At 33.4% G+C, this 22,481-nt stretch overlaps 1 protein-coding gene across 3 annotated transcripts in view; it reads right to left on the bottom strand.

Moving 5' to 3' along the window:
- The window catches only part of Nt5b (5' nucleotidase B), a 91,975-nt gene that overhangs the window by 12,425 nt on the left and 57,069 nt on the right, over positions 1–22,481 (bottom strand). For all 3 annotated transcript variants that reach the window (XM_072544158.1, XM_072544153.1, XM_072544164.1), the window contains exons 2-7: positions 16,033–16,106; positions 12,166–12,283; positions 9,815–9,910; positions 7,000–7,204; positions 3,958–4,176; positions 2,341–2,738 (exon numbers count right to left, since the gene is read on the bottom strand). In XM_072544158.1, the coding sequence (XP_072400259.1) occupies positions 2,341–2,738; positions 3,958–4,176; positions 7,000–7,204; positions 9,815–9,910; positions 12,166–12,283; positions 16,033–16,106 (1,110 nt within the window). The remainder of the gene's footprint in view (positions 1–2,340; positions 2,739–3,957; positions 4,177–6,999; positions 7,205–9,814; positions 9,911–12,165; positions 12,284–16,032; positions 16,107–22,481) is intronic.

Genomic DNA, 22,481 nt, shown 5'->3' with positions numbered 1-22,481 from the left:
TGTGATAGACTAGGCATGAAGAAAACAAGAACTACCGCGTATCATCCGCAATCGGATGGTATGGTAGAACGAATGAATAGGACAGTTGGCAAGTATTTGACAAAGATGGTGTCCGATCATCAGCGAGACTGGGACCAATACCTTCCGTTCTTCACAATGGCCTACAGATCTGCTGTTAACGAATCAACGGGCCAGACACCAGCCAGAGTCCTATTCGGACGCGAAATGCGACTACCTTGTGATCTAGAATTTGGGTGTCGACCTGGAGAAGATGTAGCAGGTGAAGATTATGTGATCGAATTACGAAGAAGAATGGACGATGTACATGAGTTGTTCCGTTCCCACCTTCAGATCGCTAGCGACCGAATGAAGAAACGGTACGATACACAAGCCGAAAAGGGTTGCTTTAAGAAGAACGACAAAGTATGGCTGTATAATCCCAAGAAGCGAAAAGGTTGTTCTCCCAAATTGCAGCAGTTTTGGGAAGGTCCATACCTCATCATGGAGAAGATCAACGATGTCATCTACCGAATAAGCAAGATTCCGAGGGGAAAGCCAATGATAGTACACCATAACCGGCTGGCGTCTTTCGAAGGTGACCACGACGTAGATGAAGAAGTGGAAGTAAACCAAGTCCAAGACGTGTCTGACCTCACGTTTGAGGAATTCATGGGTGCCTATGGAGGTACCGGTAAAGCAAGACATGGTGTTACCACTGAAGAAAAGCAAGATCTACTCGCGCACCCCGATGACTACTCGCTGGCCCTTACCATCCCGGCCAGTATCAAAGACGCACCAGGGTTGGCATCCGTCTTTCGAAGGAAGTTTGGTCGAGTTGCAGAACTTCAATGCCAGGTGCCAGCTCCCGGTAAAACCTTGAAACTCCAAGATGCATCACGTTACCTTTTCTACCTGGTAACAAAAGACACTGCCCGTGACCAACCTACCTACCGAGATGTGTGGGAAGCCTTACTTCAATTGAGAGAGCACGTACTAGAGTCCGACGTGCAAAAGTTAGCCATGCCAAAGTTGGAGTGCCGCCAATTAGATTGGAGGGTTATCCGAAATATGGTGGAGGAGATCTTTAAAGACACCGAAGTCCAGGTGTTAGTCTGTTGCAATCCGCATAGTTACTGGTGCGGAGAGAAAACCGTCCCTTGTCATTTTTATACAACTGGAAGTTGTAAAAGAGGGTCCAGTTGCCGATACCAGCATACAGTTCCGGTTCCAGTCCCGACAAGGTTCCAGGAGGAACCATCTTTTAAGAGGGGGGCAATGTTACGATAATTATCCTGGCCTAAAATAACCGTAAATATTATGACTAATGCTGTTCTGTTTTAGAGTTTACGAGAGTATGCGATTAGCCGGCAGAAATTTACCTGAAGGGACCTTCCAGAAACGGTCGAGCCGATGTAAAAATACCCGTTTGCCTTACCGTTATAATTTCGCCGCTAATCGAGAAGGCTGTTCGATGATTCTAGCGTAAAGGCAATGGCATATATAAAGGACATTTTATTTGGAAGGAACAGTTAATTCTGAACCCGCGCTCGCGAATTTGTTACGTACGGATATATATATAAATTATTGTCAGATAAAGTTAATATAAATAAAGAAATAAATTAAATCCGTAAGTGTTATAAATATTGAACCTTTTAATAAATTCACAACAATAAATTAAAAGCTATAGAAGCAGTGAAAAAGTGACTAAAAAAAAAAAAGAAGTTGCGGCTCAGTTTGGAATACACGAGAGTACATTATCAATCATCATTAAAAAAGAATCTGAACTATTTATTAAAAAAACAAGAATCAGGAGACAATCTTCAATGTAAAAAACGAAAATTTCCGAACTAATTTGGAAGAGTATTTGTTTACGTGGTTAAAACAGTGTCGAAACAAAAACATCAGTGTCAAAGAAAAAGCTATAGAGTTCGCTAATTCACTAAAAATCGATGATTTTAAAGTCAACAATGGCTGATTCGAGAATTTCAAGAAACGGCATGACTTAGACTTCAAAAAAATATGCGACGAAAGTGCGAGCGTAAGCAAATGAATTGCATAATTTAGTGAATAATTATGATCCCAATGATGTTTTTAATGCTGACGAAATGAGTCTATTTTTCAAATGTCTTCCCAACAAAACATTAACATTCAAAAATGAAAAATGTCATGGAGGAAAACACAGCATACGCTTCTGCTTTGTGGAAATTCTACGGGCACAGAAAACTGAAACCTTTAATTATGGGTAAGTTAAAAAAACTTCGGTATTTTGCAGGCTTAAAATAAAAATTAATTGAATTAAAAGACTATTAAGAATTGACTTTCTCAGACCCGGCTACTTACTTGTACATTTCTCCTAATTTAATATCCAATCCCTGTAATTCCTCAAACAGCTGACACTTATCAGTCCACACGTGCAACTCTCTAACTAATTCGGGCACGATCAAGAAGGTACGCCATCCTCTGATCTTCTTACTCTTCAAAATATCACCGAAAATGTGATCCCCAACATAGAGCACGTCTTTTCCTTTGGCCCCGATGAATTTCGTAAAGACGTCACAAGAGCCTCCAGAATAGACGTGGTCGGACAGCAGAGGACCTGTATGGACGCCCACTCGAAGACCTCCGGTGGAAGTGTCCACTTGGCGGAGGATAGTTCCTTCGCCGAAGAAGAGTGGTTTACGAGCGTCGCAGACGACTATATCAAAGTAGGTTTTCCAGTTTCGATGAGGATCTTCGGGCTGGAAAAAAGGTGTTTTTACTAAGATTTTTAATGGTAATAATTGAACCGTGTATCGTTATAAACGTTAAATTTTAGATTTCGTTTTTTTGTTAACTTTCTCTTTTGTTTTCCTAAAAATAGTTGACGCACAAAATTTGTTATAACTAAATATCCTGATTAATTATTTTTTTTATTTTAATTTTCTACTAAATCAATTCAATTAATTCCCCCTTACTTTGCGTATCACCCTTGTATACGTCATGTCATTTTAACGTTGGTAGAATTGTTGACACTTGTCAAAGGGGCCTGTCAAGTCTCGTGTCGTCAAGTTCATCAAAATATTAAAGACATCATAATGTCGAACATTTACTTTTCAAACTATGGTGCATATTTTGGTACATAAACAGTGGTACTGTTTATTTATGGTGCATATTGCATGATTACGTTGGCATTTTTTCTAGTCTTTTTAACGCTTATCTTTTTCGCTCCGTGCGTGAGTGACGCGACACCTACCGCCTTCATCTGACAGTTTTGGACCTCCCAATTTGAGGTTAAACATATGTTTACATACGAAATTGACAGTTATTAATAATTAGTTTTTTAATTATATTTTTTCAGTTTATATACAAAATAAGTGTAGTATTAAAAACTGGGTTTCTAAAAATTCATCAGAATTTATCTTTTCAACCCCAAACGGAAAAGAAAGGGAAAATCTAGTACTGGCAAATCAAGTTTTTCATGTGAAAAAGCATGTAATTAAAAACAATAATAGTAAAAGTTATGATATAAAAGCTAAAGTCATCAGGCAGGTTGCAGTTAGCTTATAGCCTTATGAAATATCATTATAGGTAAATTATTTAAATTTTTCCTATTTCAATTGCATAAAAGTGAATTATTTGATATTTTTACTTTTTCATATTAAATAGCACGAATGCATCTTTTTCTTTTCTCTAATTTATATGTACTCTTTGCAAAACTATAAAAACTACACTCACTATTTTTGCTATTATTAGCACAGATAAATACGCAACATGTATTTTCACCCATTTTTGATAAAATTTATGTGTAAAAAGATAGGTCCAATTTTGTCATATTTCACCGCTACGCACGCTGGCATCGTTTCAAGGTACTCCTACCATGATTACGCACGGAGCGAATACATACTAGATGATAACAAAATTTCTTATCCATTCACGACAATTTAGCAATATTTGATAAAATTTATATAAAAAAATTACCCTAGGTCCATGTGAGAAATCGAAAAGGTACGTCATTATTTTATCGGTATACGTATAATCGCTGTTCGTTAATAGAAAAGTCTTGGCTCCACTCTCTCTTAACCTACTCAAAAACATTGGAAGACGTTCATCTTTTTTGACATATTTTTCTAAATTTTCGATTGTCCTATTTTTGAGGTCTCCTTGTAGATGGACATAGTCTACTGCGTTTCTAACATCCTGAAAACAAAACAAGTTAATATTTTTTACAAAAATTCAACCTACATATAATCAAGGTTATTTTTTCTGACGTGTTAATCAGGCGTGGTATCTACATTTATTGCCGTTTTTTGTTTTGTTTTATGGCTAGTGACTACGTCAAACAATTAATAAAGGATTCAGGGAATTAAAACACGTAGTAAAAATAAAACCATCGCAAAGATTATTCTATACCTACGTGGCCTAACAAATAATACTTTATTTTTCTTCGACAAATATTCCAAATTCGCAATCCTTCAATTTTGGGTCGATGGATTAAAAACAACGATACCTCGGAACTAGAGTTTGAACTGAAGTTTGAAAACAGAAGATAATCACTAGTAGCCAAATCTGGGAAATAAGATGCATGGGCCCTAATACAAAATCCAGTTCATTAATTTCGGTCGTTGTATTCTCTAATTTGGGGACAAATTCGTTATCAGGATGGAAAACACGTACTTCTTTATCAAAAATAAGGCCATTCCTCTTTTTTTTTGGCAAAATTATTTGAACATATTGACAAAATAAATATTCGATGTTTTCCCTTTTTCTTAGTAATGATGGATCCTCGTTTCAGCTCGTCATTAAAACCAGCAAAATGTCTGTTATCTGACTGATTTTTGACTTGAGTATTTTCCAATATTATACGGTAAATGATTTTAACCAAATCGGAAATAGTAGTTTTTGCACGTCCACTGCGGAGTTCATTTGAGCTCATACGACTACGCCTGTATGGGCAATCCAGTTTTTACCATTAAAAACTATTAAAATCTAAACCATTAAAAACTAAAAAGCTGGTAATTCAATAATGTTGAATCTAGTATTGTTTTTTTAGTGTTTGGAAAATCACGTGTTCATTTTGGCGTACTGCCAAAATCAGACTTATTGATAAATTGCTCTTTACTATCATATTAACACCTGACAGAATGAAAAATAAAATTCACTCTGTCTTAGGTTACTAGTTGTCAACTGAACTTCTTATTCTCTACAAGCAATTCTGCTTATTTATTGGCGGATTGAACCCTCTATGGAAGGTTGTCACTCCATCTTCTGCGCTATCGGCCGATACTTCTACCGTTTGGTAAAATTTATTTCTTACTATTTTGACAACTCTTGTCTACTCTATTCTACTTATGTGATTATTTCATTCTTTCTTCTGTTTAGTATCCACTCGTTTATACCCTGTACATTACATGTTCTTCCTATGTCTTCATTCCCCTTTCGGTCTCTCAGCATATTTTCTATAATTATCCTACATATTTTCATCTTAATAGCTTTTTTGTTGTGGCTGTGTTGGGTAGTGTTTCTCATACATACGTCATTATTGGTTAATAATGTGCATTTGAAAAACTTGAAATTGAAATCTGGAGTTCGGCAGGGAAGTGTAATTATGCGTTAAACATTTAAGGAATGGCAAGGTTGAGCAACAATGAAATCAAAAACCTACAATATGCTCATAATACGATTATATTGGCATCTTTAGCGAAACTAGAACAAATTATGAATAAATTGGGCACGGTGAGTACGAAATATGGGTTGAAAATAAATATATAAAAATCCAAAGTAGTGATCATCGATAGAAGCGGAAGTAACCAAACAGAGATAAGAAACATGGCAGGGTACGATGTGGTCAGACAATTTAATTACTTAGGCTCCTTCATCACAGTGGACGTTGCGAAAACGAGATCTGTTAACGCATAACATTGGGCAGATCGGCAACAGCCAAACACTGACATTATAAAAAAACACAAAACTACACCTATTTCCAACATTAATATTTCCTATCGCCACCTACGCTTGTTCCTGTAGAATTTCCATTGTAAGAGCTTAATCTTCAAAACCTATAACATAAATTTTAATTTTGTTTTGGCAACAAATATGAGGGATTTGAAATATGTCTAAAAACGCTGAATTTTAACTTTCACATTACAAATGATCTCACGTCACGGGAAATGTTCCTACGAAGACGTCATGTCTTCCAGCCAGCCAATTTGTACCTGACGTGTAGTTTCGAAAAACGTACGTGTACAAATGTGAAAGTTTAAATTCAGCGTTTTTTAGGCATATTTTAAATGGCTCATATGTTGCCAAAACTAAAAATTGAAATTTCATGCTATAGGTTTTAAAGATTAGGCTCTAGCAATCAAAATCCGATAGTGACCGGTCAACGAAAGTGATGAATTTTATTGATTCCACGAGAATCCTAAAAATTGGCAAAAATCGCGCAAAGGTTACTTATTTAACAGCTTTATAGAAACTGACTTCATTTGCGACAAAACCCAAAAATTGCGTACGAAAGCTGCAATCTTCACCTTAAAAACACATTTCTACCGAATCGCTGGTCGATTCAAGCGCTTTTTTCTGAGAGAACGGATTATTCTACAGAAAAAGTGCTAATATAAACATTTATTTTTTTTTTTCAAAATTAACAGCTACATTTTTTGTTAAAAAACATTTTTTTCTGGGACGTACAGATTCTTGGTAAATTAATGTTTTCCGTTTTCCCCCTATGAGAGGGTGCAGGGGGAAGCCCGTGGGTAACAGTGGCAAACTTTTTTGCAACTTTTTGGGGTTCCAAAATTGACACTATCAGCAAAATTCATCGTGTTCGTACAATTTTAAAAATTCAGTGGCATTTTCGTTTCTGACAACTGGAGTAAATGATCATAATTGAAATGCATATTTTGATGTTCTTGGGATGAAGCTAATTATTGCTTATGTACTATTCAAAGGAAGTTTAAACGGACTTTCAAATGAGATACTACTAAACAACTCAAACAACTAAAAAAAGTAAAGTTAACTTACCTGAAAAATAGATTTGTACGACATCAGAAGTTCTCCACATTTTACTCCCGAGTCTGTTTTAGAGTATTCCTTACAATTGGTGAAAAAGTCTACTAAACAAGCTAACAAATAAGTCTCAGGTAAATTAAATAGTGTATTCAGTACGTACACTCGAGATTCGTCCAGCGTTAAAAATTTATTGGGATATAGTTCATAAACACGGGAACTGAAACATAAAAAAATATATTATGTAAATGAAAGAGATATAATAAAATATACTTTTACAATGAAGTAAAATACTTCTAGTGTAATTGGTATAAAGTTGAAATATTAAAATAAAGAAAACATCAAAACGGATTACAATTTTCAAGACGTTTTAGACCCTATCTGACCATCATCAGTGAAAACATGAGTACTTGCATTAAAATCCTCTCACGATACGGTATAAAAATATTGAAATTACATTTTAAAGGAAGTGATGATTAAAATTAAAACGATATATTGTCAATGTTTTCCGATTTAACCGAAAGAGAACATATTGGCCCTTACTCGAGACCCTGACTACGTATGGGTCTATCAAGTTACTCCAATTATTGCACCAGTTTTTGAGCAAAGTTTTAATGTTTTCGGCACTGATAAATATGCTCGCAAGGTTGTGCCTGATTGTTGTAGTTATAAGAGCTGTCACATCTACGTAGAGGTATATGGGTATCTGTTGATGTATCTGTTATAACTGTCGTTGTTTTATATTTTATACAATAAAGAAGCTAAAGTGGAATTTTGAGGGACTCCTGTTTGAGGAATGAATCGAGTAAAAAAGCAATCGTGTATTTTAACTCCTACAGTTGTGTAACTGTGTTGTTAAGGAAACCAGATGTCCATTGTGGCAGACTTAATCAAATGCCTTTTGTACATCCAGGACTGTGGCTATGGCGATATTATTATCGTTAATACAATTCGTGAAATTTATGGTGAGGTCGAGTAATGCATGTGGGGTTGATCTACCAGGTTGGAATTTATGTTGACAATGGGGTGAATGTGTGAATCTAGAAAATCGGCGAGTCTCTCCCTTAGGATACTATCAAAGATTTTTCTTAGTGTGTCGATTAGTGAAATTTGTCTGTATTTGAATTTGAAGCATGCATTATTAACACAGGACAACACTTTTTTTAAACTTTGCTTAAATAGCTGAATTTTGTAGATTCTTATTTGCCGAATCCAAATCTGGCCTTAGTTTTCTTTATCACCCATAATTTTTGAGAAATCTGATTTTATTACATAATGTAAAAACCATACGCTATGTTACATCATTAACATGGTTTGTATTTACATTATGCCACTTAAAATTAGCCCCCTACCAGGAGCCCTGGTAGCGTTTTTCCACCAATTTAACGTCTTGGTGATAACGCTTACCTTGCACTAATATCTCCCAAAGTGTCCGAGAAGTAGTAAGGTGACTGTTCAAAAAGTGAACCTTCAGGCTCACCTAACATCGTTATTTTTGAAACTTCTATAACATGTTTTAGCTACAATAGAAACATATTTTGGGGCTTTTTTATTTGCCTAGAATTCTTATTCAGATATAATGCATCTTTAATGCTTTTGCTGATGCTTAGAAATAGAGGATGGTGTTTGATCGTGAGGCCATGATAAATGTACCATGAATGTAGCGGAGCCATACTTTTGGTTTTAGAAGAGATGATTCGAGAAGTGATGACTCGAAGTTTTTCATCAGAAATGAAGAACGAATGAAAAGAAATTGCCTTTAAAAGGAAAATAAATAGAAAATTAGCCAGTAGCAAAAATTTTTCATTGACCAGATGATTCCGCAAAACAACGATCCCATCTTAAATGGATTTTTGGTAAATAGAAACCACATCAAAGTTCACAGAATAACTTAGAGACGAAATCAAGCTCATCACATGTGTAGAATGCGAATATAGGACGAAGCTAGTATAAGACTAAAATTTATTTAATAAGTATTTTGCGAGTTTGTATGCAAGTAAATTATTGGTTGTGGCGACGAGGTACGTTTTCTTTGTGTATTTTGGGAGATTTTAAATTCTAAGACAGATACAACTTTAATAATATAGACTTTTGCTGATCGAAAGATTAGGTATTTTTTACTTAGATCAGACTTAGATTAACCAAGGTTACACAGTAGAAAATATGTGGTAGAATAACAATGTTCATAAAACATGACAAGATTCTTAAAAGGAGTTTCTACTGAAACTAGATGTAAGGTTAATGCACAAAGGCTTATAATTGAAGAAATATTGTAGGTTTTTGTAATAAAAGGCTGCTTAGTTGCGAATCTAATCGAATTTACAGAATCAAAATTGGAATCGAATTAAAGGGCAAAAGAAGCAGAAGTTACTACCACAGTATAGATACTTCCACCGTATCACTGTAAACTAAACCCTATTAAATTGATATGCACGGAAGTCAAGCGAAAAACGCAAGAAATAATACTAACTATTCTTTACAACAAGTAATAAGTGGACATGATATAACGAACTATAGATATATCGCACATAGAATTACAAACGTACAGTAAATTTAATTAGTTCCAGTCTTTTAGAAACTACTATTATAAGAATCCAAACATCCCACATGTATTTCAATTTGTAAGTAGGTACTAAAAATTTAAAGAGTTTTTCAAATACAATTTAAAATTAATGAATTTCGTATGAAGCGGAATTATTTTTGTTCATCACTGTCGAAACCACTAAAAAATGAAATACCTGCAATTTCTGCGTATAACAAAATGAATAAAAGTACCTTTTTTGAATACTTATATTTTAGGAAAATAAATAGTTCTTTAAAAAGTACTTACTGCTTTATAAATTCGAATCCATGTACACATACTAAAATATTTCCATATGCGTCTACTTTTAAAAGATTTCCATACAATGAGTCGAACCACAATCCTCTAAAAAATACAATTAAAAAATAACAAATGTATGAAAATATCAGAAATTGAGAATATAATTGCTTATTGTTAAATATTTAACAGTATAATAAGCACGGCACAATATCACATTAATTTGTATCTACAGTCCTCAGAGCTTCAACATTTTAAGTTTTCTAGCTTTAATGGTTTTTTTGTATTTGGGAGAAGTTGGGAACGTACTACGTTTACTTCCAAGTTGGGAACGTACTACGTTGGAGTGTGATAACACCAAATGATAGCACAGCCATATATATTTCCAAGAAAAAGATTTTTATTTATCTAGAGGATTGACCTCGAAAAAAGAATTAATGAAAGTTGTCGATCGTTCTTTGAACAATTCCGGTAAATAATTGATCGTGAACAAATCAGAATAAGAAGGATCTGTCATGTGTAAATATTCATCATCATTGTCACTACACCCCTTTAGGAGCCAAAGCCAAAGCCAATGCCCAATCCGCGTGCTCAGGCGTGTTACCTTAATAAACTTCACGTCAGCTTCCCCGAAGCTTCTATATAACTCACAAGTTGTAGGTAGCGTCTACGCCACAAACCCTGTTCTTTTAGTCCTCCGTATATTCCTCTTAGAATCTTTCTATACACAGTCAGTTTAATTATTTTTTGAAGTTTTGATGCCATTTGTCTTCCCAAGCCATAGAAACACTTATTGACAAGGACTATTCTTCTTTTGATTTCTTCAATGACGTTGCCTTTACTCCATATCGTCAATTATAGTCTAGATGTCTAATTACCAGACTTGGAGATGAACGTATATTTCGTTTTTTGCCATTTATTTTTAGTCCCATTTTCAGTGCAGACGCCCTTTACGGCCAAAAAGTTTTAAGCGGAGACTTTGTCGATCTGACGATCGTTTGCATATCCAACCTCTCATACAGATTTGTTAAATAAAATAAATAGTGTACCACTCCTATTAATCTGGAACTCACGAACAAACTTTTCCAGTAGATGAAAAAAAGGAAACACTATAAAAAAAATACTGTAATTGAAGAACCTATACTTTAGTCTAATTATTTGCTATCCTTGGACTTGGGTGTAGAAATGAAGCTATAATTGTAGATTTCAATGGTTTATTAGGTAAGAATCCCATGCCAAATAAGTGATCGATTTTATCACCGCTGTAATAGAGAATATACATATTTTCTTGCTGTCTACCCATCTGACTTCCTGAAGAGATAGATGTTCACTGCGTATTCATGCATTGTTTTTGATAATGCTTCTTAGCTTCCCTGCACTCTAGAGCGCAATATGAATAAACCAATGTTATTAACCTTATTTCGATCGTTGCCAAAATATCCGTCCGATTAATTATTCTGAAATTTTCGTAACCATAATTTGGTCGATAATTCTCTGAACAATTCTGACAAATGTTTGGTTTTGGACAGATCAGAATTGAAGTATCTATGTGTAACCAATATGATGGTCAATTGTGGATAATCTAAACTAAATTCGTACTATTTATAACTTGACGCATATGGGTAGACATTTGGTGTTTCGTAGGGCTCAAATCCACATCCACATTCAGACTATTTCTTCCTTTTCTCTGGAGATCGATTAGGTAGCAGTGTGATATTCCACTAATTACTCTTATTGCGTTGAATATAATTTGATGGTTTTATTGTGTGATGTGTTTTGCAGCGGTTGATCTTTCGCAGTAACACAAGAAGAATTTCTTTGAATAATAAATAAATAAATTTAATAAATGAATAAATTTGAATAAGAATTCCTCTTATATTCAACCCAACGAGTATTCACACGACGTGTTGTTCCAATGTTCGTTGAACCAACAGGAATGTGATAAATTCCTGTAGTTGACAACGGTTCCCTTGGGACATTGTGCCTCAAATAATGTTTCCAAATATTTCAATTCCTCCCCAAATATTCAGGCTCACATATTCGGATATAACACATTTTTTCTCAAGTACCGGTTAGTGTGCGTCGGATTTCCATATACTCCGATAGTTTCAGTTAATTTTGTTATTCTATTGGAGTTTAGGGAATTCATCAAATTTAAGAATTTTGTTCAGTCTACCCGCAGTTAAACCGACAGGAAGAAATCATGTTTAATCTATAAATCTCGAAAACGATGTACAATTAAAAAACATTCCTGTGGTATATACATAATTAAATTGTCAGTTTATAATGTATATATATTGTGTTGCCATATGTCTAAAATTAAGTAGCAATTTATTGTGAGAACGTTACATAAAAAGACTTACCTTACTGCAAATGTTGGATCATACTCAAATTGTAAAATTTCTTGTGGGTATCCTATCGACACCATATGCTCCTTAACTAAATCGAAACCTAATTTTTCATATTCGGGAGATTTGTACTCTAAAAAAAGGAAAATTAGGAAGACAATTATACAGTAATAACAGGATTTTTATGACACTCTGACAATTTACTATGAATAAGGGTGTAAAAGGGATGATAAGGCAAAGAAGTGGGAGATCCTTGGTTAAAGCTTATTACAAGCCTTTTCCACAAGGAATGGAATCCAGGATGGGATTTGATAGGAGATATTATTTATAGTTTTTTTTTATTTTTCGGGTGTGATTGGACCTTTTCAGATTGTTTGGTCTATTTTGGAAACACGTGGAGGAAAGCTGTAGGAGCTGTGGCTATTACTTCACTAAAGACAATTATCGTTGTGTAATGAGATTGGGAACCATAGAAAACCAGTCTCCCCCTGTCTTTAATTTACTGAATTATTCGATATCAACAAGGAGGGTTTTAGAGGGCATCATAATGCTCTACCCCCAGGTCAGGGACGAGGACGATAGAAGTCAGCGTAATGAAGGTAAGAATGGTAATTTCGTTTTGGGTGTCTGAAAATTAGATGTCCTCTAGGATGTCTGGGATGTCCTCAAAACGTATTTCTTATCGATCGATCAGATTCGGGGGAAGTGATAGGTTGTATGTCAGCGAGGTTATGAATAAGGGCTATGGGTATAAATTCACTTTACTGCAGAGTCTACGAAGAATTTTCCTCTCCGTGGCCAGTATTTTGTTCCTCTGTCGACGCTTAAGTAGGTAGTGAATACAGGGTAATTTATTGAAGGGCCTTCTGAAAGTTTTAAAACAGTTTCTTGACGAATTTTTATGAAAAATATTTTTTGAGTTTTCTCAGAAATTAAAAATTATTTGTTGTAAGTTTTTATAAATTTTCTCAACTATTTTGTTTGAATGTAACGTTTTTGTGCGTATTTGAAGCCATTATCGGCATCATTGATTTTATCTCTATATTTGTTATTTTTAATCACTTTACCCTGTTTACCGTCTACTAGAATTTCTTTGCTTTGCTGTCCAACTCCTTCCAGGAACTCAACACTTAGCGATTCTTCATCTTGGTGATTATCATGTTTGTGTTGAACTTGTCCTAATCATATTAACACATTCTCTCTCATGGTTTGTTGTTCAGTACCACCTCTAAATTTCCCCTGTCATATTTATTTTTCATTTTATTATTGTTGGCGACTCCAGTCATATTTCTCTTTTTGTTGAAAATGTCAACTTTGGGATCATAAAAAAGATACAAAAAGTTTCCTAGTCGTTCCCCCTAAAACGCCCCTTCGTAGGGGTGAAAAAACGGAAAAAAACCCATTTATTTACCAAGAATCTGTAAGCCGTAGAAAAAAATTTTTCAAATAAAAAATGTAGCTGGGATAATTTTCAACAAAAATGTTTATTAGCACTTTTTTTGTAGAATGAACCGTTCTCTCAGAAACACCGCTTGAAGCGACCGACGATTTTGAATGTCATTTACGCAATTTAAAACACATTTTAATTTTTGTCGATAGGACACTCTGATTAACAGCGTTAAGCCCCAAGGATTTTTCACCAAAATGTTCTCCTGCACCAAACCAATATTAAACAAAACTTTAACATTTAATCCGCATTCAAATCGAATCCAAACGATTCGAACCATTTTTTACAAACAGTTAAAAAAAAATAGAGCGGTCACTGGTGTCCGCTTTGGCCCACCAGAGACGTTCAAATCGATCGGACACCATATTCACAATTTTTAGGTTTACTGTGCTACATGGGAATATTGCGAATGAATTCCATTCGGGATTATTCGCCAACGAAGTGGATGTTCAAAAATAATGTTGCTACTAATATTATGAGCCGCAACCGATATGAGTTACTTCTGAAAATATAGCACTTCTCAGATAACTCTAAGTGCCCAGAAGGAAACCGTATGTATAAAGTGCAACCACTTCTAGACCAAATCATAAGCAACTATCAAAAAATATTTACACCAGGAAAACATTTTGCATCGATGAAATCATGGTACCGTTTCAGGGACGTTTACTCTTCAAGCAGTATAATCCACAATAGTGCCGTAAATATGGCATTAAACTATTTAAATTATGTACTCATAGTGGTTATACGTGAAACCTAAGTGTATATGCAGGAAAAGAGAAGCAAGGTGAATTAGCAGCCTCTACCTAGTGTTAAAATTGTCGCGAGGAATTTTAGGGTCTGGTAGAATTTGTCTGTAGAACTGATAACTGGTATACAAACCTTTAATTAGCGCACATACTTTTGGATAACAACACCCATTGTCTCGGAACTTTGCAAAATAATCGCAAGAGTAATCCAGCCGAAGTAATAAATAAAAAACTTAAAAATGGTGAAGTAATTGCCAGAGAATTTGAAAGAGGAATATGTGTCCTCAAGTGGCATGACAAAAAAGATGTTTTGGTTTTATTCACCTGCCACAACACTGAAATCGCCCAACTTCAACGCCGGGGAAATAATATTCAAAAATCGAAAGCGGTAATTGATTACAATTTAGGTAAAAGCTCCATTGATTTATCTGATCGGATGTCGAGTTACAGTACGGCGCTGCGACGAACTGTCCGTTGGTACAAATAAATAACTATAGAAATTTTAACTGGTACTTCAATTGTTAATGCCCATTTCATCTACAACTAAGCTGAACAGACCAACATATCCATAAATGATTTTCGATATGCAGTTATTGAAGAATTGTTAAAATTTGAAAGCGGACAGTTTTATGAACGTACACGTCGTGAAACAATAAACCTCAATGCTCACGTATTTACAAAATTAGACTGTAAGGCACGGGAAAATAGACGGTACTGCAAGGGATATTACAAGAGAAAACAGGATGGACTGATAGATAAAAATAAAGTAAAGAAAGTAATAATGTACTGTGCCCAGTGCGAAAATAGTCCTTTTTCCAGGTTTTGTCTGGAATGTTTCAATTTATTTCTCAAAACTCATTATTTTTTTTTTTAATAAATGTATGTACAAATCTATAATAGATAGGTATTTCTATAGCTTATTTGTTTAATACATTTTTTTATCAATTGTAGGTATTCTTATTTCTATACTTAATAAAAGAGCTCAAGTTAGTTTTTACACCAGATTTTTCTAATCGAAATTGCTACACAGAACCTGGTTCAACATTCTATATAGCAGGGCTATAGCGGACACATTCCTATGCAAAAACCGCATAAAATCGTGTCCTCGCAGTCGGGAAAGGATGATGAAAAATTTAAAGTCAAGAAGACACCGGTGTCCGCCGTGGCCAAGGCGGCGAAATTCAAATGGGATACTCGTGTCCGCCGTGGCGCTTAACCTGTTAAAATATCTCGAATTTTTACCGTCGAGTTGATACAAATTTTATTTAAAATTGAGTTCGCGCTCGTAACTGACATTCAAAATCTCCAGTCGATTCAAGCGTTGTTTCTGAGAGAACGGTTCATTCTACATAATAATAATTCTACTAGTCTATCTCCAGATAGGCTAGTTTTGCACTAAGTATATTTGATTTAAATCACCCCTGATGAGAAGAGAACTGATAAATACATATACACTACTTCCGCATTAACAAAATTAAGATGGTGGACATAGGCTACTTCTGTATTATTTGAGATGCTTAAATAATTGTAAAACTGGACTTATAATATTTATGCAATAAGTACCGAATATAACAAGGAACATTTTGATTAAAAACCAGCAAAAAGCCAATTTTGGACATAGACTAGTTCTGTTCTAAAGCAGTGACATGAAATATCTATTTTTATCGAAACAAATATAAAAATACATACCTGCTAACGTATAATCCATATCAAAACCATAGAACTTGATGTTTTCGAGATGAAGACTTCTGTTGACGAATATTCTGAAATAAAAACCATAATGTATTTCATAGTTATCACATTTTTGCCCTAACAAAAGAAGTAAAAATAATGAAATTACTACTAAGAAAGTTTCGTGTCATGATTGGGTATGATCGGAGACCGGAATATATGCAAAATGCATTTTTTTAATATCTGGCATATTTTGCATAAATTTCTTATTTTACAAGAAATTGCTCTCTAAAATCTAAGCTACATTTTGCTAACAATATTTTTTTCAATAAATACTTACTTTATGAGTTATTTGTAAAAACCCGTCTAAAATTGTGATTTTTTAAAAGTTGTTTAGAATTAATTAGTTAATTTATCCATTTCCGGACTTATTTTGAAAGAATATTTTTTTCACCCTCGAGGGTGGCTGTCACCCCCATGTAAAAACAACCCTTTTGTTTTTACAAAAACAAACCCCAACGTCGTGACGAGGAAAATTCTACTCCAAAACGGTCATTTACAGACGTGTATTCTGTGTACATATTCTACAGACGTGTGCTAATAGGGCTGACAGAAAACAAGCAAGAATCAGCTCAGAGTCAAAGCAGGCTTCCTTACCAGCCAAGCGCCAGTCAAGGGACACCTGCATACAATGGGACTGTCTCATAAAGAATTAAGCTGTAGACTCTGTAACTCAGATACTGAAACAGTCAACCATATATTGCATAATTGCGATGAAATAGATCGCAGGCGACAAACACTTTTTTGGAGTTTACCAGTTGGCTCCAAAAACATATACTACTCATCCACTAGATCTGTACAAGCTGGTGCAGGATTCAAGAATTCTGGAATGGCTTGTTAAATGTAAAGATTTACATCGCATGAAATTAAATAGTAGAAGTTTGTAGACGGTTAAAAATCTCAGCCAAAGTGTGACTAAATACAAAAATACCTAAATTGATTTTTAAATAGAACCAAATTTGACGGAATACGATACATCAATACTGAAATATAAACTGGATTTAAATATATTTTCTAATCTCTAGTTTATTTATTATTTATTCCGTTAAATCAAATTATATTTGAAACGTCGTGTTGCACTTGAAAAAAAAATAAACGTTACACATGATATATTTGATTGTCAAAATAGTTACTGATCGGAGCAGTAGCCACGGTGTTTGTAATTTCGAAACACTCGCAATCTCGAACATTTCGTATCATTTCAGACAAGATGAGATTACTATTTTTATTGGGAATAAGCCACAATTTAAGTTTAAAATAAGTTTATTTTTGAAGTTTCGATTTCCATTTTGGAAATCGTTCTCAAAATTCAAAACATTAATAAATTAAACTAAATAATTAAATGACTACTGTATATATTGTTAATTAATGCTACTTAGTATTTAACTAAATTTTAACAGTGTCTAAAAAGACCATAGTTCTTAAGACCTTGCTGTTAAATTAGAACCACCAATTTGTTAATGTAGCCAATATTGTAGTTCTACGACCGAAAAATTTATAATAATAATGTAGAAATAATTCCTCCTTCACCACAGACTTATTATCCAGTGGTATTTCGAGAAGAAAACCGCATACATCGTAACGAACTGTCTGTTGTGCCGACTAACAGCGTAATTGTAGTAATTTCCTGTTGTTTCTTCTCAGCTATAATTATATAATTATGCGTTAGAAGTTTCGAGAAGTGAGTTATGATTCTGTGAACTCTGGCGAATTGTTATCACCTCAAAATGTTGCTACTAAAATATAATTTATCAATTACTTCTAAGAATTACCTAGGGTAACAATTGTTACAATGAAAAACAATGATGTGTAATGTTTAAGTGGACATGATAATTTTATTTAATCGTATCTATGTCGATAAAGTATAATCTAAGTCCAAACAAGCTGGAAATAAAGTTTTACCACATGAATAATGCCTTTCACGAGCGAGACACTTGAAAGAAAGCTGTTTAGTTGTCAGGTTTGTTTATATAATATGTTTCTATATAAATTTTGACTGACTGGATGATGAAAATAATACCGGACAAACGTATTGGAATAAATTGGATTATTTTAGCAGTGCTGGAGAATTTGAGATCACAGACGATATAATTTTATCTTCTAAGCCTAAGCAGTACTAAACACAAATTCGTATTCAAAACTTTAGATGGAAAAAAAAAACTGAACGAACGCTACATGGGAAGCATAGTGATTAGAACAGAAGATACTGAAGAGAATATACTAATAAGCATTGGTAAAAAAGGAAAACATGTAATGTTATGAACAAGTTATTGGTTGCAGTGTCAAATACAATCACGACAAAAATAACTTCGATTAAATATTAAATAAGGCTCTTATAAGGAGCGGAAACAAATTTTATAAAAACATTTTACAAGTAGAAAATCATAAATAAACTACAAAAAACGGGTGGGGCAGTCCAGTGGGACTGCCGGTAGCAGTTACACTTCTATACACGCATTCGCCGTTACAAATTTATTTGGGAGTTAATTTGCACAATCATTACATATGTAATGCTATAGGTAAGACATAGCAGAAAGAGAAACAGAATGAATAACAACTTACTAACAATTAATAAATAACATTTGACCTGTAATAGGAGTATAGTAAATGAAGGATTGAATCAATATTTTGATGAAAATGTATATTTTTATTTTCATATATGTATGAAAGGAGTTTTCAAAATTGACAGTTCTGGGTCATACAGTGATTTATTGAGATTATTATTTTGAAATACAAAAGACTAATATAATTATAAACATTAAATAAATAATACAAAACATCACAAAAATAATAATATTAATAAATATTTTATTATATATATATATATATATATATATATATATATATATATATATATATATATATATAATATTATATGTATATATTATATAATATATATAATATTATATGTATATATTATATAATATATATAATATTAAATATATATACAAAATGAACATTTTTATATTCGAGAGAGGAAGAGAGAGAAAATATATCTTCTGGCTCTCTCTTACTCATTATCTTACATATGTAATGATTTCACAGATTCACTCCCATACAAATTTCCAACGTGGAGCGCGCGTATAGAAGTAGGTATAACTTCAAAAACAAAAATGGATTTGGATGAGAGATACTCCAAAATTCGAACAGCACTATTAAGAGACAAACCATAAAAGTTAACATATCACAAAAAGAGGAATGGATAGACCATAAAGCACATGTAGGTGTATATAGAAATATTTAGAACGAGAAAACAAAATATGAAAAGAATTAGAGGGGTTGGGAAAATCAGGAATATACGTAATATTAGAAAAATTTAATAAAACGTTTTCTTCTTCATGTACCGTATCAGAACTATCCGACGTTGGCAATCACCTTTGCGAAGGCTTCTCGATCTTCTGCCACATGTATAATTGTCCTGCATTTGGTATCTGAGTCCATTCACGAATGTTTAGTAGCCAGTTTTGTTTTCTTCCTTCACCTTTCCGACTTCATATTTTGCCTTTAAAAATTAGTTGTAGTATTTTATATCGTTTCCCTTTAATATATGTCCAGATAAAATATTGTATGTTGTTAGTTTTTTTTTACTGTGCAAGGTATCTTAAACATCCACCTATGAATATACATTTCTAATGCTTCTATTCCGTTCATGCTTGATACTTTTAGGGTCCACACTTTTGCTCCATACAAGAGTACAGACTAAACATAGCACTTAACCATTATTTGTCTTAGTTCTAAAATGAGATAATTATCGCAAAGAAATGTCTTCATTTTCAGACAAAAGATTCTGGTAGCTGCTATTTTGCGTTTTATTTATATATCTGGATCTAGTTGGTTCGTTATGACAATTCCTAAATATGAAATTATGTGAACTTTTTCAACTTGGACTCCATTTTAATTGGAGCTCTGCATATGGATGTGGGTTACGCCCAAAAGGCTAAGTTTAGTTTTGATTAAATTTATTTTAATACCCATTTTCTCTCCTAATTCGTGAATACGATCAAGCAAAATTTGGAGGCATTTAATGTTTTCTGAGAGAATTACTGTTTCGTCTGCATATCTCATTGCAGTAATTCCCCGCTGATTTTTGTTCCATATGGCTGTCTGTTAAGTGCTTTTTAAATAAATGGTCTGAGTAAACATTGAACAATGTTGTGGACAAAATTCAACCTTGTCTGACTCTTCTTTGAGTGGTACTTTATCAAATGCCTTTTCTAAAACCACGAAGCATGCAAAAACATATTTTCTTTGATCAAGGCATTTTTACAATAGGTTATTTAACGCAAAAATTTACTCCTTATTTCCATTAGCATTTCTCAAACCAAATTGGGTTTCTTCGAGATATTCTTCATATTTATGTCTAATTCTTTTGTGAAGTATTTTTAGGAAAATCTAATGAGTGTGGCTCATTAGACTAATTAATCGATATTCTGAGCATTTCCTAGCCTTGTGTTTTTTAATTATTGCCACAAAGATAGATTTGAACCAGTCTGTGGAAATCACTCCAGTATATTGCAAGTCAAAACCAGGTACAAAGACCGCTTTACCATTGAATGCTGATAATTTTATTACTAGTGGATGAAGTAAGCGAAGATATCTTTTATAGCAAGTTTTCGATTTATTATTTTATTGCAAAAGGACCTACAGAATATAATATATCGTATTCATACAGTTAATTTATTAACAAACATGTTTAAATGATTTTTGTTTAATTTCTTGTGGCGTATAATGTCGGTTTGTCAAATAATCAAAGTTATGCCTTTACAGGAACATATTATTATTAAAAAAATACACTGTTATAGTAGGTATAGTATAGTAGGTACATAGTAGGTAAATGGTCAATCAGCGAAAATGTTATTTAAAACTTGCGAACAGTTTTTGCAATCTCAGTAATTAACTTATCGTTGTTATACGTGATATAGATATCGGTTATTATATTATAGTATCGGCTATTTGTGTTAGACTTCCAATCCACAAACTATCCTTTCTGGATTCTTGCTTTGTCTGTTGAAGGACGCTTCATTCTTTTCAAGTTGTAGTATTTGCATTCATAGCCTGGTAAGGTAGGGTCAGGGCTGACGACGAAGGCAGAAATGGTCCCTTAAAGAAAATGCGAAAGAAATAGGGCTAGCCGTTAACGTAGATAAAACTAAAGCCCTAATACAATTAAAGAAACGAAGAAATTTGCAAAATTTGACAATAGGCGACGCAAATAGTTTATATACCTGGGCGTACAGATAAGTGAGGGTGGCATCGAGGAGGAGGAAATGCGGAAAAGAATAACAATGCTCGCTACTAATTTAATTTTCTGGAACTTTTCAATTTTTTGAAAAATGTTCAATTTTGTCATTTATTTATGTCAGGTAGTTTTATTGCAATACATTTTTCGTACAAATTAAGTTTTTTTTATTTGATATGTTCTAAAGGCATCCTTAAAGAAGAAAAGAACAAATAAAAGTTTTTTTCATTATGACTGAAATTATAATTTTAAAATTATGCGTTCATTTTGGCGCGCAGTGTATAAATATTGTATTCATTTCATTTTACGTATTCACGTTAAGAAATTAAATAATTTTTCAAATGATTGGAATTAAAAAGTCGGTTGGGTAGTTTATAGCAGTTGTTTGTACTCGGACGATCCAGCATATTCGCTTAAAATTCTCCGAAAGAAACGCGAAATGGCCTTATGCTACATGAGGACCGAGAGAGTAAAGGAGGGGAATAAGATGATATATATATATATATATATATATATATATATATATATATATATATATATATATATATACAATATAATAAAAGAAAAATATTACACACAAAATAAATAAAATAATGGTTTCAAAATAAATTCAACCCTGTATAGAGTTAAAAATCAATACATCTTTTGGCACATAACCAACAGGCTGTGCCTTTTGGCATTCCTAATGAAAATTTCCATAATATATCTTTCTATCATATACCAGATAAAAATAACAATTCTTCTGTTTTACTCCTTTCTGATATATCACATTTATTATGGAATAAAAAAACATTATTTACATCGAATTATTAATTCTTGTGTTCTGCAATGACGCAAAATATACAGTAACATAGAAGATGAAAATTTAATTATCAATTTTCAATATTTGGCATTGAACGCAAAAAAATCAAACACAATCAAAAATTGACCAACGTAGTATTTCTGAACGTTTAAAAAATCAAAAAGGAAAGGGCCCACTTGGTAAAGAAGAAAGAACTTTTTTATCGAATGACATTCTCTGTAGGGGGAGGATAGGACTATATTGAGAAATAAAATATTTTTGTCTAATAAAATGTCAGGCTACAATGTAGTTGTCGAACTACATCTTATCCTCCTATAAAACTTGTTTCAGATATAGATATACACAACTAAAAATGTTTTTTATTTA

Source organism: Diabrotica undecimpunctata, chromosome 1 (genome assembly GCF_040954645.1).
Source record: "Diabrotica undecimpunctata isolate CICGRU chromosome 1, icDiaUnde3, whole genome shotgun sequence".
NCBI classification, from domain to species: domain Eukaryota; kingdom Metazoa; phylum Arthropoda; class Insecta; order Coleoptera; family Chrysomelidae; genus Diabrotica; species Diabrotica undecimpunctata.
The sequence above is the reverse complement of the archived record's forward strand: the minus strand, read 5'-3'. Positions and strand labels throughout refer to the sequence as shown.